General features: G+C 39.5%; 1 protein-coding gene across 3 annotated transcripts in view; it reads left to right on the plus strand.

The window, feature by feature from the left end:
* The window catches only part of GANC (glucosidase alpha, neutral C), a 133,928-nt gene that overhangs the window by 97,839 nt on the left and 17,580 nt on the right, over positions 1–18,509 (plus strand). For all 3 annotated transcript variants that reach the window (XM_053697920.1, XM_053697921.1, XM_053697922.1), the window contains one exon: positions 253–356. In XM_053697920.1, the coding sequence (XP_053553895.1) occupies positions 253–356 (104 nt within the window). The remainder of the gene's footprint in view (positions 1–252; positions 357–18,509) is intronic.

The following is an 18,509-nucleotide window of genomic DNA, read 5'->3' on the forward strand; positions in this document are numbered from 1 at the left end:
GTAACCTCCAAGACAACTAGGCACAAGAGACAAGTGAGGTCAGACTGTAGTAAGAATGTAGTTTACTATCAGTGTGAGCAAAGACTGCATTGACAGGCAACCTACACTCACTGTCTAATCACAACCAAGATCATATTGTCAGATGAGTGCAGTCTCACTGTTTTTGCAGGTGCTGCTGAATTGTGCATATTGCAGCAGATATTGTGACAGTAGGGAGGCTGGGTGTCTCATGTTGCTGTGTTGTTTTTACAGTGCTGCAGATCGAGCTGGACAGTATCCTGCACAATCCCTGCTAGAGAAGATATTGATCATGGGAGTAAAGAAGAGCCCTTCACAAGTAACTGTGCACATGGCAGGTAGGAGCCCAGTGTTTAGTAACTCTTTCCTTAGCATTCAAATGTAATCCCTTAACAACAGATGCGGTATATGGTATGGCATATGTTGTTTAGCCTTTAGCAATATGCTGTTTGGGGCCTGTGTCCTGGGCTGTCTCGCAGAGCGGGTCTCGCAGACAACAGTGAGCCCGCAAATTTTACTGATAGTCATGTGATCACTGTGACAGTTAGTTACAGTGAGCACATGTCAAATATGACAAGTTGCCATAAAACTCCAAATTTTTCTTTCATGATTCAGATAGATAATGCCATTTTAAAATTTCTATTTACTTATATTTTCTAATTTGCTTTGGTTGACCACTATTAAGCTTACAGCCCAAGCATAGCAAATTTCTTTCAAAAGGTGGCGAAAGTCCATTACGTCTGGGAGCAAAGATTCCCAAAGGTCTAAGACTACTTAATTCCTCCCAGCTCTGTGACATCCCAGTCTTTTTCTTTGCCTCTCCAGTAGAAGGTGACAATTGAGGTGTTCATGATTTTATTCTAAGAGAAACTTTGAAGAGAGGGGCATAGGAGAGTACTTGGCTGTGTAATGTAATTCACCTGCAGGAGATGTGATCACAAGTAAGCCATAGGTTTCGCTGGGACTGGTCCTTCAACCTCCTTCTGTTTGGCCATGTAGATGTACACACTCTGTGAATGATCTACTATTCAATACAGTACTGGATGGGCTCTCTACTGTACAAGTGTGACACCTGGGTAAGCACAGTGGAGTTGGTGTCCTTCTGGGTAAGTACCTTTTGTCATTCACTCAGCCCACAGGCTGTCAGTAGGATTATGTATATCATAGCCAGAGGAAAATTTGCAGGTAACACAGATTTAGAGTGTACAAGTGTGTCATACTGTTTTCAGGATATTTGGGGTTGTTATCTGTGCTTTTTTACTGTTTGCTGTTGCAGCTCCTTTAAAAGAGGTTATGCCGGGTTCTTTTAGCATGGCTATAATCTGGGGGCCTTATTAACACATTTCTGATTCAGCACAGCTAGTTTATTTTATTTACAGTGCAAAGGGTGACAGTGCAGCATGGGTTACTTATCTCTGGCAATGAGAGAGCAATTTCACACAATGCTTGCCGTTTTATTCCTCTCCTTGCTATTATTCGCTCCTTTCTAACTTTTTTTTTGCTGTTATATAGATTCATTTTTGGGAAAATGTATTTTTCATATCGCAACCTATGGCCTAGTGGTTATTTTAGCTGCCGTTTGCACTAAAGTGTGCCCTAATTCTGTTACACACGTCTGTGTTATTCTGTGTTGGTTAACCTGTGTCTTATACGACGGAGCAGACTGGAACTGTCCCTTCTGGCTTATATTCATTAGAGGGAAAGTTTACAGATCTTTTATGTTTTATGTTTTTGCAAACTGGCTTAGGTACGTCCTACAGCTCAGCTTTCAGTACCTGTTTAAACTCTGTATTACACTTTCAAATGCTCAAAAAAGTGGTTTGTCCTCCTTCATTGGGCACTTCTCAAACTGGCTCATAGTATATTATATGTATTTAATACAAATGTGACTTCCTATTTTACTGTAGTATTTCAAAGGGGGTCTTACGTTATGGCTCGCATTAATTGCACTCTATTGCTCAGGCTTACTCTTTAAGTTCCAGTATTATAATTTACTGTAATATATTTACTGTTGTATTTGTTCAAATTTGCACAGTAAAATTGACTTAGTGGTACCCACTATTGTATTCTAGATCCTTTAGAAGTTAGATCCACTGATCACTTATTTCATTTTACTAAGTGTATATTTGCTAGCTTATTTTATTACTACCAGTTCAACTTTGCAATATTGTATGGATCTTTTTTATGCAGTTTTCCTCTAAAGTATTCTGATCTCTCTTTGTACAAGGGAGTTCTACTCTAGGATTCAAGAATGTCTGCGATCTTCATCTTCTGCAGTTGGGACGACTATGATTTGTCAGCGCATGGTTTTTGTCATTTCTATAGTTTTGTTATTTCTCTAAACACAAACACACCAAAGCAGTGGCACTCATCTTAATCCTTAAAGGGACAGTCTACACCAGAATTTTTATCGTTTAAAAAGATAGATAATCCCTTTATTACCCATTCCCCAGTTTTGCATAACCAACACAGTTATAATAATATACTTTTAACCTCTGTGATTATCTTGTATCTAAGCCTCTGCAAACTGCCCCTTTATTTCAGTTCTTTTGACAGACTTGCAGTTTGGCCAATCACTGCCTGCTCCCAGATAACTTCACGTGCACTAGCACAGTGTTATCTATATGAAATATGTGAACTAACACCCTCTAGTGGTGAAAAACTGTTCAAATGCATTCTGAAAAGAGGTGGCCTTCAAGGTCTAAGAAATTAGCATATGAACCTCCTAGATTAAGCTTTCAACTAAGAATACCAAGAGAACAAAGCAAAATTGGTGATAAAAGTAAATTGCAAAATTGTTTAAAATGACATGCCCTATCTGAATCATGAAAGTTTATTTTGGCCTAGACTGTCCCTTTAAATCCTTAAATAAGGTTTTGTAATTAGGAGTGGTGCTAGCATCTGTTCATATTTTGAAAGAAAAATTGGAAAGGGTTCCAAAGAAAGTGATGCCTTTATAGCACTCTGTGCCCAGACTTATGTGAGGCTGGACATTTTAAAACATAACTTTTATTTAAAGTCAAAAATTAAAAAATGGTTAGTAGCATTAAAATAATTAGGAGTAAATTACTTTTGTCCACACTGAGGGTTATCTCTTGATTATTGTGTAGATGGCCTTTGTTTATTGGTGTATAGGAGAGATTAACACTACCAACTGATTAATATATAGCACAAACGCTAATATACCACGGTTGATTGATTCAGCTTTGATCACAAAATATTTGTGGAATAATCCCTCTGATTGTATTGTAGCTGGATATGAAGTTAAACCCACCCTGGAGTATTAATGTGAATTATTTGGATAATAATATATTTGTACTGGTATACCAGAATGCTTTATTACAGTTTGCAGTATGAATAAAGGCACAATAGGGATATAAGGGAATTTATGGTTACAGATTGTAAAGTTGCATTTGATGGGTTTGTATATTTGTGTATAAATACAACTGAGTTATAGCTCTATTGTTGGCAAACCCATTTTAACAACCTTATCCTTGCTGATGTCACTTGTATGAAATCACTAATATTCTCCTTGGTAATGCTGCTTTATACTGTGCATTGATGCCACTTAGTGCATAAAGTGATTATTTGTTATTTGGTTGTACTGATTCTTAAATAGATTAGTCCAACTAAGGAGAAAATTCAACATTTATATCCTCAGATTTATCTTCTGAAGGTGAAATAATTTCTGATAATTAATCCTGTGCAAGACATGGAATGCATATTTCTTTCATGAAATTGGCAAGAGTCCATGAGCTAGGACATATGGGATATACAATCCTACCAGAAGGGACAAAGTTTCCCAAACCTCAAAGTGCCTACAAATACACCCCTCACCACACCCACAGTTCAGTTTTACAAACTTTGCCTCCTGTGGCGGTGTTGAAGTAAGTTTATGCTAGATTTCTACGTTGATATGTGCTTCTCAGCATGCTGAAGCCCGGTTCCTCTCAGAGTGCAGTGAATGACAGAGGGATGTGGAGGGAGTATCACCTATTGAATACAATGGTCATCCTAACGGGGATCTATTTCATAGGTTCTCTGTTATCGGTCATAGAGATTCATCTCCTACCTCCCTTTTCAGATCGACGATATACTCTTATATACCATCACCTCTACTGATTTTTGTTTCAGTACTGGTTTGGCTATATGTGGATGGGTGTCTTTTGTTAAGTATGTCTCATTTACTTAAGACACTCTCAGCTATGGTTTGGCACTTTATATATAAAGTTCTAAATATATGTTTGTACTTATATTTGCCATGATTCAGGTTTATCAGTATATTTCCTTTTTGCAGACTGTCAGTTTCATATCTGGGAAATGCATTAAAAAAAAATGTTTTCTTACCTGAGGTTTTCAAATTGACTCTTTCTAAATTGCGAGTTGTATTAGGCTCGCCAGAGCGCAAAATGCTATAATTTATTGCATCATTCTTGGCGCAAGACTTTTTTGGCGCGAAAATTACGTTTGTTGATGCAAATTCGTCATTTCCTGCGTCTTAGTTGACGCCGAGTCTTTCCCAAGGTTGCGTCATCTATGACGCTCGAATTACGTTCCGGACGTTTTTGGCGCCAAAAAATGTTTTTCAGTTTGTGGTGCGTCATACTTGACGCCAAACATTTTTTCATTATTTAAGACCTCATTCCTTTTGCCTCTGGTCTTTTTTTCTATGTCAGAGGCTTATTCTGTTTGCATTTTTTCCCATTCCTGAAACTGTCATATAAGGAAATTGATAATTTTGCTTTATATGTTGTTTTTTCTTTTACATACTGCAAGATGTCTCAATCTGATCCTGTCTCAGAATCTACTAATGGAATCCTGCTGCCTGATATCGGTTCTACCAAAGCTAAGTGCATTTGTTGTAAACTTGTGGTAACTGTTCCTCCAGCTGTGGTTTGTAATAGTTGTCATGATAAACTTTTACATGCAGAAAATGTTTCCATCAGTAGTAGTTCATTACCTGTTGATGGTCCATCAACATCTAATGCTCAGGATAATCCTGTAAATTTAAGAGAATTTATTTCTGATTCCATTCAGAAGGCTTTGTCTGCCATTCCGCCTTCTATTAAACGTAAAAGGTAAAAGTTCTCATAGAGTTGATGAATTTTCTAATGACCGACAACATACTGATTTATCTATCTCTGATAAGGATCTGTCTGATTCAGAGGATCCTACCTTAGATATTGACACTGACAAATCCTCTTATTTATTTAAAATGGAGTATCTTCATTGGCTCCCCATTCACAGCAGAATTAAATTCAAAATTCTCACCCTTACATACAAAGCTCTCACCAACGCCGCTCCTCTCTACCTATCCTCTCTAATACACAAGTATACTCCAGTCTGTCCACTAAGATCCAACAATGACCTGCTCCTTGCATCCGCAACTATCACCTCTTCTCATGCTAGACTGCAGGACTTCTGTCATGCAGCACCTACCCTCTGGAACACTCTCCCTCGTGCTGTCAGGCTTTGCCCTAATCTGTCTTCCTTTAAATGTTCCCTGAAGACTTTTCTGTTCAGGGAAGCCTACCACCCAACTCAATAATAAATTAACTTCACTTACCTAACCTTTCCCTCATCTAACTCTGTATTAACATCTTTCCAAATCTTGCAGTCCTCACCTCCTGTTTCTCAACCTCCTACCCTTCTAGATTGTAAATTCCCACGGGAATAGGGCCCTCAATCCCTCCTGTATGTGTTGTATTGTTTTTTTAAATGAATTGTATCCATGGACAGCGCTGCGGAATATGTTGGGGCTTCATAAATAAAGTATAATAATAATAATAATAAAATATTCATTCTTTATTAAAAGAAGTGTTGACTGCATTAGATATGGAGGAGACTAGTACTCTTGATACTAAAACTAGTAAACGTTTAAATTCGGTTTATAAACCTCATGTAGTTATTCCAGATAGGAAGCTTGAATCTTATCTAAGGAAACGTTATTTATGTTCAGGTCATCTTCTTAGGCCTGCTATTTCTTTGGCTGATGTTGCAGCTACCTCAACTTTTTGGTTGGAAACTTTAGCGCAACAAGTATCAGATCATAATGTGTATAGCATTGTTAAATTAATTCAACATGCTAATAATTTCATTTTATAAACCTCATGTAGTTATGCCAGAGGTTTTCCAGTTCCTGGTGCCATTTCAGATATGATTTCAAAGCAATTGAATAGACTGGGTACTTCTTTTACTCCTTCTTCAAGGTTTAAAAAATCGTATCCTTTGCCTACGGATAGATTAGAGTTTTGGGAAAAGATCCCAAAGTTGATGGGGCCATCTCTACTCTTGCTAATGTACTACTATTCCTACAGAAGATAGTACTTCTTTTAAAAATCCTTTAGATAGGAAGCTTGAATCTTATCTAAGGAAAAGTTATTTATGTTCAGGTCATCTTCTTAGGCCTGCTATTTCTTTGGCTGATGTTGCAGCTACCTCAACTTTTTGGTTGGAAACTTTAGCACAACAAGTATCAGATCATAATGTGTATAGCATTGTTAAATTAATTCAACATGCTAATAATTTCATTTGTGATGCCATTTTTTATATCATCAGAATTGATGTTAGATATATGTCTTTAGCTATTTTAGCTAGAAGAGCTTTATGGCTTAAATCTTGAAATGCTGATATGACTTCTAAATCGACATTGCTATCTCTTTCTTTCCAAGGTAATAAATTATTTGGTTCTCAGTTGGATTCTATAATTTCAACTGTCACTGGGGGGAAGGGAGCTTTTTTGCCTCAGGATAAAAAAATCTAAGGGTATATTTAAAGCTTCTAACTGTTTTCGTTCCTTTTGACAAAATAAGGAACAGAAACCTAATCCTTCCCCTAAGGAATCTGTCTCCAATTGGAAGCCTTCCTCAATCTGGAATAAATCCAAGCCATTTAAGATATCTAAACCAGCCCCCCAGTCCGCATGAAAGTGCGGCCCTCATTCCAGCTCAGCTGGTTGGGGGCAGATTCAAATTTTTCAAGGATGTTTGGATAAATTCAGTCTAAAATCATTGGATTCAGAACATTGTCTCTCAGGGGTACAGAATAGGTTTCAGAGTAAGACCGCTTTGAGAAGTTTCTTTCTCTCACGCATTCCAGTGAACCCAGAGAAAGCGCAGGCTTTCCTTAAGTGTGTTTCAGAACTGGAGTTATCTGGGGTAATCGTGCCAGTTCCTTTTCAGGAACAGGGTCTGGGGTTTTATTCAAATCTGTTCATTGTCCCAAAGAAAGAAAATTCATTCAGACCAGTTCTGGATCTAAAAGTCTTGAATCGTTATGTAAGAGTACCAACATTCAAAATGGTGACTATAAGGACTATTCTGCCTTTTGTTCAGCAAGGGCATTATATGTCCACAATAGACTTACAGGATGCATATCTTCATATTCTGATTCATCCAGATCACTATCAGTTCCTGAGATTCTCTTTTCTAGACAAGCATTACCAATTTGTTGCTCTTCCTTTTGGCCTACAGACAGCTCCAAGGATCTTTTCAAAGGTTCTCGGTGCCCTACTCTCTGTAATCAGAGAGCGGGGTATTGCGGTATTTCCTTATTTGGACGATATCTTGGTACTTGCTCAGTCTTTATGTTCTGCAGTATCTCATACGAATCAAATAGTGTTGTTTCTTCAAAGACATGGCTGGAGGATCAATTTACCAAAAAGTTATTTGATTCCTCAGACAAGGGTAACCTTTTTAGGTTTCTAGATAGATTCAGTATCCATGACTTTGTCTCTAACAGACAAGAGACGTCTGAAATTGGTTGCAGCCTGTCGGAACCTTCAGTCTGTCATTCCCTTCAGTAGCTATGTGCATGGAGGTTTTAGGTCTCATGACTGCAGCATCGGACGCGATCCCCTTTGCTCGTTTTCACATGAGACCTCTTCAGCTTTGTATGCTGAACCAATGGTGCAGGGATTATACAAGGATATCACAATTAATATCCTTAAATCCCAATGTTCGACTATCTCTGACTTGGTGGTTAGATCACCATCGTATAGTTCAAGGGTCCTCTTTTGTTCGTCCAACCTGGACTGTGATCACAACAGATGTGAGTCTTTCAGGTTGGGGAGCTGTCTGGGGATCTCTGACAGCACAAGGGGTTTGGAAATCTCAAGAGGCGAGATTACAAATCAATATTTTGGAACTCCGTGTAATTCTCAGAGCTCTTCAGTTTTGGCCTCTATTGAAGAGAGAGCCGTTTATTTGTTTTCAGACAATGTCACAACTGTGGCATATGTCAATCATCAGGGTGGGACTCACAGTCCTCAGGCTATAAAAGAAGTATCCCGGATACTTGTTTGGGCAGAATCCAGCTCCTGTCTAATTTCTGCGGTCCATATCCCAGGTATTATCTCAGTCGTCAAACTTTACATCCGGGAGAGTGGTCTCTTCACCCAGATGTGTTTTTTTCAAATTGTTCAGATGTGGGGGCTTCCAGAAATAGATCTGATGGCATCTCATCTAAACAAGAAAATTCCCAGGTACCTGTCCAGGTCCAGGGATCCTCAGGTGGAAGCAGTGGATGCATTGACACTTCCCTGGAGTTATCAACCTGCCTATATTTTTCTGCCTCTAGTTCTTCTTCCAAGAGTGATTTCCAAGATCATCATGGAGCAAGCGTTTGTGCTGCTGGTGGCTCCAGCATGGGCTCACAGGTTTTGGTATGCGGATCTTGTTCGGATGTCCAGTTGCCAAACTTGGCCACTTCCACTAAGGCCAGACCTTCTATCTCAAGGTCCGTTTTTCCATCAGGATCTCAAATCATTAAATTTGAAGGTATGGAAATTGAACGCTTAGTGCTAAGTCATAGAGATTTCTCTGACTCAGTGATTAATACTATGTTGCAGGCTTGTAAATCTGTTTCTAGAAAGATTAATTATCGAGTTTGGAAGACTTACATTTCATGGTGTTCTCATAAATTCTCTTGGCATTCTTTTAGAATTCCTAGAATTTTACAGTTTCTTCAGGATGGTTTGGATAAGGGTTTGTCTGCAAGTTCCTTGAAAGGACAAATCTCTGCTCGTTCTGTTTTATTTCACAGAAAAATTGCTAAACTTCCTAATATTCATTGTTTTGTACAGGCTTTGGTTCGTATCAAGCCTGTCATTAAATCAATCTCTCCTCCTTGGAGTCTTAATTTGGTTTTGAAGGCTTTACAGGCTCCTCCGTTTGAGCCTATGCATTCTTTGGACATTAAATTGCTTTCTTGGAAAGTGTTGTTTCTTTTGGCCATCTCTTCTGCTAGAAGAGTTTCTGAATTATCTGCTCTTTCTTGTGAGTCTCCTTTTCTGATTTTTCATCAGGATAAGGCAGTTTTGCGGACTTCATTTAAATTCTTACCTAAAGTTGTGAATTCCAACAACATTAGTAGGGAAATTGTTGTCCCTTTGCTGTGTCCCCATCCTAAGAATTCTTTGGAAAGATCTTTACATTCTTTGGATGTGGTGAGAGCTTTGAAATATTAAGTTTTCAGGAAGACTTCTAGTCTATTTGTTATCTTTTCTGGTTCTAGGAAAGGTCAGAAGGCTTCTGCCATTTCTTTGGCATCTTGGTTAAAGCTTTTGATTCATCACACTTATTTGGAGTCGGGTAAATCCCAGCCTCAGAGGATTACAGCTCATTCTACTAGGTCAGTTTCCATTTCCTGGGCTTTTAAGAATGAAGCTTCAGTTGATCAGATTTGCAAAGCAGCAACTTGGTCTTCTTTGCATACATTTACTAAATTCTACCATTTTGATGGGTTTTTTTTTTCTTCAGAAGCAGTTTTTGGTAGGAAAGTTCTTCAGGCAGCTGTTTCGGTTTGATTCTTCTGCTTATAATTTCAGTTTTTTTTATTTTCCATTATAAGATTAAAACTTATGATTTGGGTTGTGGATTAATTTTTTTCAGCGGAATTGGCTGTCTTTATTTTTTATCCCTCCCTCTCTAGTGACTCTTGCGTGGAGTTCCACATCTTGGGTATTGCTATCCCATATGTCACTAGCTCATGGACTCTTGCTAATTTCATGAAAGAAAACATAATTTATGTAAGAATTTACCTGATAAATTAATTTCTTTCATATTGGCAAGAGTCCATGAGGCCCACCCTTTTTATGGTGGTTATGATTTTTTTATAAAGCACAATTATTCCAATTCCTTTGTTGATGCTTTTTTACTCCTTTCTTTATCACCCCACTTCTTGGCTATTTGTTAAACTGAATTGTGGGTATGGTGAGGCGTGTATTTGTAGACACTTTGAGGTTTGGGAAACTTTGCCCCTCATGGTAGGATTGTATATCCCATACGTCACTAGCTCATGGACTCTTGCCAATATGAAAGAAATTAATTTATCAGGTAAATTCTTACATAAATTATGTTTTTCTTGGCTCGGAAAGATTTAAAGTAGCTTAACCAGCTACATAGAGAATTTTCAAATAATTTGCTTCTCTAATCCTGTTAATCCTCTAGATGTATTTCCAGAGGCCATTTCATATTTTTTTTCCTCTAGGAACAGGCCACACTTGGATTTTCATTACTCAGTTTTCTGAGTTTTTAAAGATGTTCCCTTATCATCTTCTTTTGTACAGCTTTGGGGAATCTCTTCCTAGGTGTCCATGTCAATGTCCACTCCAGCCATATAATTTACAATTCCCTTTGAGGATAGTTTATTTTTATGGGACCCTAAGAATGCAAATTTAGTTTCTTTCTTTAGAAAGGCCTTGTTTGTACAAGTGGTTTTCCTGTTTTTTGACATCACTAGGATAGTTGCAGTGCTTTACTTTAATGTATAAATCTGTCTGATCTAGTTCCAGAAAATATTGTTGAAGATTTTAAAAATCCTTTGCAAATGTACTTTTAGTTTTTATTCATATTAATACTAATATATATCTTTTGTAGTACACCCAGGAGAGCTCTGTGGCTCAAATCACAGTTAGCAGGCATGGATGTAGGTGCTTGCTTCCTCAGGACTTGAAGTCTAAAGGGAAAATACTTATTTTAATAACAATTTTTGTTCCTTAGTCCCCATAGGTACTTACATTTTCCTTCTTTTTCACAAATTCTAGTTTTTTTTCCAGAGCTGACTGGAAGTCTAGTGTTATTTGGAATACGATCAAAACAGTCTAAGAAGCCTTCTTCCTCTTATAAATATCTTGAACCACCAATCCAGTTCTATTCTGGTAGATGGTACATTATTCTTTTCTCAAAGGGCCTAATGCCAGTTTCTCCAGAATTGCTGGATTCTAATCATAACTTCCTATGGCTACAGTCTGGGCTTAAGGCCAACTTTTCCTTTGATGAAGGTTATTCTGGTTTCTTTTTTGAAAGATCCTGTACATACAGGAGTCCTTTTTTTTTCTCTCAGCCCTAGACATGGAACCTAGAAGTTGTATTTCAGGTTCCAGTTTTTGGAATATGATTAAGGATTGTATTCCAATTTGTTATTTTAAGATGGATCATGTTTGGTCCATTTTATCCTAGTTCATCATGGTTCCTTTATGTTCACAATCGATTTGAAGGGTGCTTTCCTTCAATTATCCTCAAGGACCTCCAGTTCTAAACCTTGTTATTCTAGACAATCTCTTTATGTTTGTGGTTCTTCCTTTGAAATATGTTCTGTGAACTTCTTTGTTTATTATAAGACGTCAGGGTGTTTCAGTGGTCCCATTTATGGAGACTATTTCCTCTCTTTAGCTGTATTTTAAACAGTTTCCTGTTACTTTTCAAAGGCATAGTAGGGAAATCAATTTTTTAAAAGGTTCTTAATTATGAGTTTTATTTCTGAGAGTCTTTGAACTTGGATCTGCATAGATCCGTAAGAGAAGATTGCATGGTACTAGCTAGAGACAGCTTGTTTATTCTTTCATTATTTGTTCTATGTTTGGAAGTTTTGGGTGAATAGTTTTCACCATCACATATTTTTTTTCCCTTTGCATATTCCATATCAATTTGGCTTGCTAGTTCCATAGTGCAGAGATTACATTCTATTTTCTTAGTAATCTTTTGGACTCCACTGTACATTAGTCTCTGTTCTAGTAGTTTATTCACAACTCCAATCTTCTGGGGGTTTTCCTTTTTCATCCCTCATGGACTATAATTTCCACCAAGTCCAGTCTTTTTGAGTTATAGTGCAGTCTGGGGGTTTTAAGAAAGCAGCAAGTTTATTTTACGATCTCTGACATTTAGATTTTTTTTTAGACATTTTCCACTCTGGAGGACCTTAGTGGATTTAAGTTTTACAAATTCTTCTTTTTAACCTATGAATGGTTTAAACATTCTGCTTATTTTGAAAAGTGATTGTTTAGTTTGTAAAAAATTTTCCAACCGAGTGTCTGTTTTGTTTTCCTTATCTTATTTTTTATTAGGATATTTTTTTCTTTGAATTTTCTAAAGTTTATGTTCATTTCATTTGTCCACGTATGAGTCAGAAGACTACAGTCTTAGCTTTGTGGTTAAAGCATACTTTCAGTATGGCTTTTGGATGCAGGAAATTATTTACACAATGTTTGTTTTCAACCCATTCTTCTAGATTAGTTTTTACTTTGTGGGCATTCTAAGATGAGGCTTCTGTTGTATAGTTTGCTCAGAAGCAGCTCAGTCTTCTTTACTCTCTTTTCTTTTGGGATAGCTCTTGACAGGAAAGTCCTACAGTCCTGGTGGTTGGTAATTAGGTGCCTCAGCCTGCCTTAACTTTTTCCCACCCCTTCACTTGTGGACTCCACAGCTTGGGTATTAGATCCCAGGAGTAATTTATGGTGTGTGGACTCCCACTACCTTATGAAAGAAAACAAAATGTATGCTTACCTGATTAATTTCTTTCTTTCATGGTAGTAAGAATCAATTTTTCCAATTGGCGGCATTTTATTATGCACCTCATTTACCGTTCTTTGTCCTTTACTACTTCTCTATTATTCTCCTTTTCTCGGCTCTACGTTTGGGAATCTTTGTCTCCTCCTGGTGGCCAGCAATGTATATACTGGACTCAGCAAATCCTGGGTTTAAATACTTTAAAATAATCCTCTAGTGCACGCAGTTAGGGCCACTACTCACCCCTCATACCAAATACAACTACAGAATATCCTCAGCACCAAGGAATAAAATTCAATATTCTTTTATTTTAGCATCCAGATAAAACAGAGTGCAATGTTTCGGCCATCTTCATTTCAGTATCCTAAGTAGTGCTTGCTAATACATTCTATTTTCTGCCCTTGGCAATAAAAGGGTTAAACGTGTAAAAATTCTACAAATATATACTTTTGTGTAGCAGTTTTTAATTGGGTGACCGCTATTTAGCTTAAAGTCCAAGCATAGTAGTTGTAGCCAATAATTACATCTTTGTAGCATGTGGCCTATATTTGCTATAAATTACTTGGACACCTAGACATATGGAGTACTCCTAAAATAAGGACAACATAATGAATTTATTTGGAGGCATTTTTCTTTAACTACACTAGTTTTGTACAAATGGTTATAAAGATAACTGCAAGAAATTATATTTTCTCCAACATAGGTGTGTCCGGTCCACGGCGTCATCCTTACTTGTGGGATATTCTCTTCCCCAACAGGAAATGGCAAAGAGCCCAGCAAAGCTGGTCACATGATCCCTCCTAGGCTCCGCCTACCCCAGTCATTCTCTTTGCCGTTGTACAGGCAACATCTCCACGGAGATGGCTTAGAGTTTTTTAGTGTTTAACTGTAGTTTTTATTATTCAATCAAGAGTTTGTTATTTTGAAATAGTGCTGGTATGTACTATTTACTCAGAAACAGAAAAGAGATGAAGATTTCTGTTTGTATGAGGAAAATGATTTTAGCAACCGTCACTAAAATCCATGGCTGTTCCACACAGGACTGTTGAGAGCAATTAACTTCAGTTGGGGGAACAGTGAGCAGTCTCTTGCTGCTTGAGGTATGACACATTCTAACAAGACGATGTAATGCTGGAAGCTGTCATTTTCCCTCTGGGATCCGGTAAGCCATGTTTATTACGATTGTAAATAAGGGCTTCAAAAAGGGCTTATTAAGACTGTAGACTTTTTTTGGGCTAAATCGATTGATTATTAACACATATTTAGCCTTGAGGAATCATTTTATCTGGGTATTTTGATATAATAATATCGGCAGGCACTGTTTTAGACACCTTATTCTTTAGGGGCTTTCCCAAAGCATAGGCAGAGCCTCATTTTCGCGCCGGTGTTGCGCACTTGTTTTTGAGAGGCATGGCATGCAGTCGCATGTGAGAGGAGCTCTGATACTTAGAAAAGACTTTCTGAAGGCGTCATTTGGTATCGTATTCCCCTTGGGGCTTGGTTGGGTCTCAGCAAAGCAGATACCAGGGACTGTAAAGGGGTTAAAGTTCAAAACGGCTCCGGTTCCGTTATTTTAAGGGTTAAAGCTTCCAAATTTGGTGTGCAATACTTTTAAGGCTTTAAGACACTGTGGTGAAAATTTGGTGAATTTTGAACAATTCCTTCATGTTTTTTCACATTTGCAGTAATAAAGTGTGTTCAGTTTAAAATTTAAAGTGACAGTAACGGTTTTATTTTAAAACGTTTTTTGTACTTGTTATCAAGTTTATGCCTGTTTAACATGTCTGAACTACCAGATAGACTGTGTTCTGAATGTGGGGAAGCCAGAATTCCTATTCATTTAAATAAATGTGATTTATGTGACAATGACAATGATGCCCAAGATGATTCCTCAAGTGAGGGGAGTAAGCATGGTACTGCATCATTCCCTCCTTCGTCTACACGAGTCTTGCCCACTCAGGAGGCCCCTAGTACATCTAGCGCGCCAATACTCCTTACTATGCAACAATTAACGGCTGTAATGGATAATTCTGTCAAAAACATTTTAGCCAAAATGAACACTTATCAGCGTAAGCGCGACTGCTCTGTTTTAGATACTGAAGAGCATGACGACGCTGATATTAATATTTCTGAAGGGCCCCTAACTCAGTCTGATGGGGCCAGGGAGGTTTTGTCTGAGGGAGAAATTACTGATTCAGGGAACATTTCTCAACAAGCTGAACCTGATGTGATTGCATTTAAATTTAAGTTGGAACATCTCCGCATTCTGCTTAAGGAGGTATTATCCACTCTGGATGATTGTGACAAGTTGGTCATCCCAGAGAAACTATGTAAAATGGACAAGTTCCTAGAGGTGCCGGGGCTCCCAGAAGCTTTTCCTATACCCAAGCGGGTGGCGGACATTGTTAATAAAGAATGGGAAAGGCCCGGTATTCCTTTCGTTTGTTTCCTATGGTCGACCCCAGAAAGGACTTATGGCAGACAGTCCCCAAGGTCGAGGGAGCGGTTTCCACTTTAAACAAACGCACCACTATACCCATAGAGGATAGTTGTGCTTTCAAAGATCCTATGGATAAAAAATTAGAAGGTTTGCTTAAAAAGATGTTTGTTCAGCAGGGTTACCTTCTACAACCAATTTCATGCATTGTCCCTGTCGCTACAGCCGCATGTTTCTGGTTCGATGAGCTGATAAAGGCGGTTGACAGTGATTCTCCTCCTTATGAGGAGATTATGGACAGAATCAATGCTCTCAAATTGGCTAATTCTTTCACCCTAGACGCCACTTTGCAATTGGCTAGGTTAGCGGCTAAGAATTCTGGGTTTGCTATTGTGGCGCGCAGAGCGCTTTGGTTGAAATCTTGGTCGGCTGATGCGTCTTCCAAGAACAAGCTACTTAACATTCCTTTCAAGGGGAAAACGCTGTTTGGCCCTGACTTGAAAGAGATTATCTCGGATATCACTGGGGGTAAGGGCCACGCCCTTCCTCAGGATCGGCCTTTCAAGGCAAAAAATAAACCTAATTTTCGTCCCTTTCGTAGAAACGGACCAGCCCAAAGTGCTACGTCCTCTAAGCAAGAGGGTAATACTTCTCAAGCCAAGCCAGCTTGGAGACCAATGCAAGGCTGGAACAAGGGAAAGCAGGCCAAGAAACCTGCCACTGCTACCAAGACAGCATGAAATGTTGGCCCCCGATCCGGGACCGGATCTGGTGGGGGGCAGACTCTCTCTCTTCGCTCAGGCTTGGGCAAGAGATGTTCTGGATCCTTGGGCGCTAGAAATAGTCTCCCAAGGTTATCTTCTGGAATTCAAGGGACTTCCCCCAAGGGGGAGGTTCCACAGGTCTCAGTTGTCTTCAGACCACATAAAAAGACAGGCATTCTTACATTGTGTAGAAGACCTGTTAAAAATGGGAGTGATTCATCCCGTTCCATTAAGAGAACAAGGGATGGGGTTCTACTCCAATCTGTTTATAGTTCCCAAAAAAGAGGGAACGTTCAGACCAATCTTAGATCTCAAGATCTTAAACAAGTTTCTCAAGGTTCCATCGTTCAAGATGGAAACCATTCGAACTATTCTTCCTTCCATCCAGGAAGGTCAATTCATGACCACGGTGGATTTAAAGGATGCGTATCTACATATTCCTATCCACAAGGAACATCATCGGTTCCTGAGGTTCGCATTCCTGGACAAACATTACCAGTTCGTGGCGCTTCCTTTCGGATTAGCCACTGCTCCAAGGATTTTCACAAAGGTACTAGGGTCCCTTCTAGCTGTGCTAAGACCAAGGGGCATTGCTGTAGTACCTTACTTGGACGACATTCTGATTCAAGCGTCGTCCCTTCCTCAAGCAAAGGCTCACACGGACATTGTCCTGGCCTTTCTCAGATCTCACGGATGGAAAGTGAACGTGGAAAAGAGTTCTCTATCTCCGTCAACAAGGGTTCCCTTCTTGGGAACAATAATAGACTCCTTAGAAATGAGGATTTTTCTGACAGAGGCCAGAAAAACAAAACTTCTAGACTCTTGTCGGATACTTCATTCCGTTCCTCTTCCTTCCATAGCTCAGTGCATGGAAGTGATCGGGTTGATGGTAGCGGCAATGGACATAGTTCCTTTTGCACGCATTCATCTAAGACCATTACAACTGTGCATGCTCAGTCAGTGGAATGGGGACTATACAGACTTGTCTCCGAAGATACAAGTAAATCAGAGGACCAGAGACTCACTCCGTTGGTGGCTGTCCCTGGACAACCTGTCACGAGGGATGACATTCCGCAGACCAGAGTGGGTCATTGTCACGACCGACGCCAGTCTGATGGGCTGGGGCGCGGTCTGGGGATCCCTGAAAGCTCAGGGTCTTTGGTCTCGGGAAGAATCTCTTCTACCGATAAATATTCTGGAACTGAGAGCGATATTCAATGCTCTCAAGGCTTGGCCTCAGCTAGCGAGGGCCAAGTTCATACGGTTTCAATCAGACAACATGACAACTGTTGCGTACATCAACCATCAGGGGGGAACAAGGAGTTCCCTGGCGATGGAAGAAGTGACCAAAATCATTCTATGGGCGGAGTCTCACTCCTGCCACCTGTCTGCTATCCACATCCCAGGAGTGGAAAATTGGGAAGCGGATTTTCTGAGTCGTCAGACATTGCATCCGGGGGAGTGGGAACTCCATCCGGAAATCTTTGCCCAAGTCACTCAGCTGTGGGGCATTCCAGACATGGATCTGATGGCCTCTCGTCAGAACTTCAAAGTTCCTTGCTACGGGTCCAGATCCAGGGATCCCAAGGCGGCTCTAGTGGATGCACTAGTAGCACCTTGGACCTTCAAACTAGCTTATGTGTTCCCGCCGTTTCCTCTCATCCCCAGGCTGGTAGCCAGGATCAATCAGGAGAGGGCGTCGGTGATCTTGATAGCTCCTGCGTGGCCACGCAGGACTTGGTACGCAGATCTGGTGAATATGTCATCGGCTCCTCCTTGGAAGCTACCTTTGAGACGAGACCTTCTTGTTCAGGGTCCGTTCGAACATCCGAATCTGGTTTCACTCCAGCTGACTGCTTGGAGATTGAACGCTTGATCTTATCGAAGCGAGGATTCTCAGATTCTGTTATCGATACTCTTGTTCAGGCCAGAAAGCCTGTAACTAGAAAGATTTACCACAAAATTTGGAAAAAATATATCTGTTGGTGTGAATCTAAAGGATTCCCTTGGGACAAGGTTAAGATTCCTAGGATTCTATCCTTCCTTCAAGAAGGATTGGAAAAAGGATTATCTGCAAGTTCCCTGAAGGGACAGATTTCTGCCTTGTCTGTGTTACTTCACAAAAAGCTGGCCGCTGTGCCAGATGTTCAAGCCTTTGTTCAGGCTCTGGTTAGAATTAAGCCTGTTTACAAACCTTTGACTCCTCCTTGGAGTCTCAATTTAGTTCTTTCAGTTCTTCAGGGGGTTCCGTTTGAACCCTTGCATTCCGTTGATATTAAGTTATTATCTTGGAAAGTTTTGTTTTTAGTTGCAATTTCTTCTGCTAGAAGAGTTTCAGAATTATCTGCTCTGCAGTGTTCTCCTCCTTATCTGGTGTTCCATGCAGATAAGGTGGTTTTACGTACTAAACCTGGTTTTCTTCCAAAAGTTGTTTCTAACAAAAACATTAACCAGGAGATTATCGTACCTTCTCTGTGTCCGAAACCAGTTTCAAAGAAGGAACGT

Source organism: Bombina bombina, chromosome 1 (genome assembly GCF_027579735.1).
Source record: "Bombina bombina isolate aBomBom1 chromosome 1, aBomBom1.pri, whole genome shotgun sequence".
Classification (NCBI taxonomy): Eukaryota; Metazoa; Chordata; class Amphibia; order Anura; family Bombinatoridae; genus Bombina; species Bombina bombina.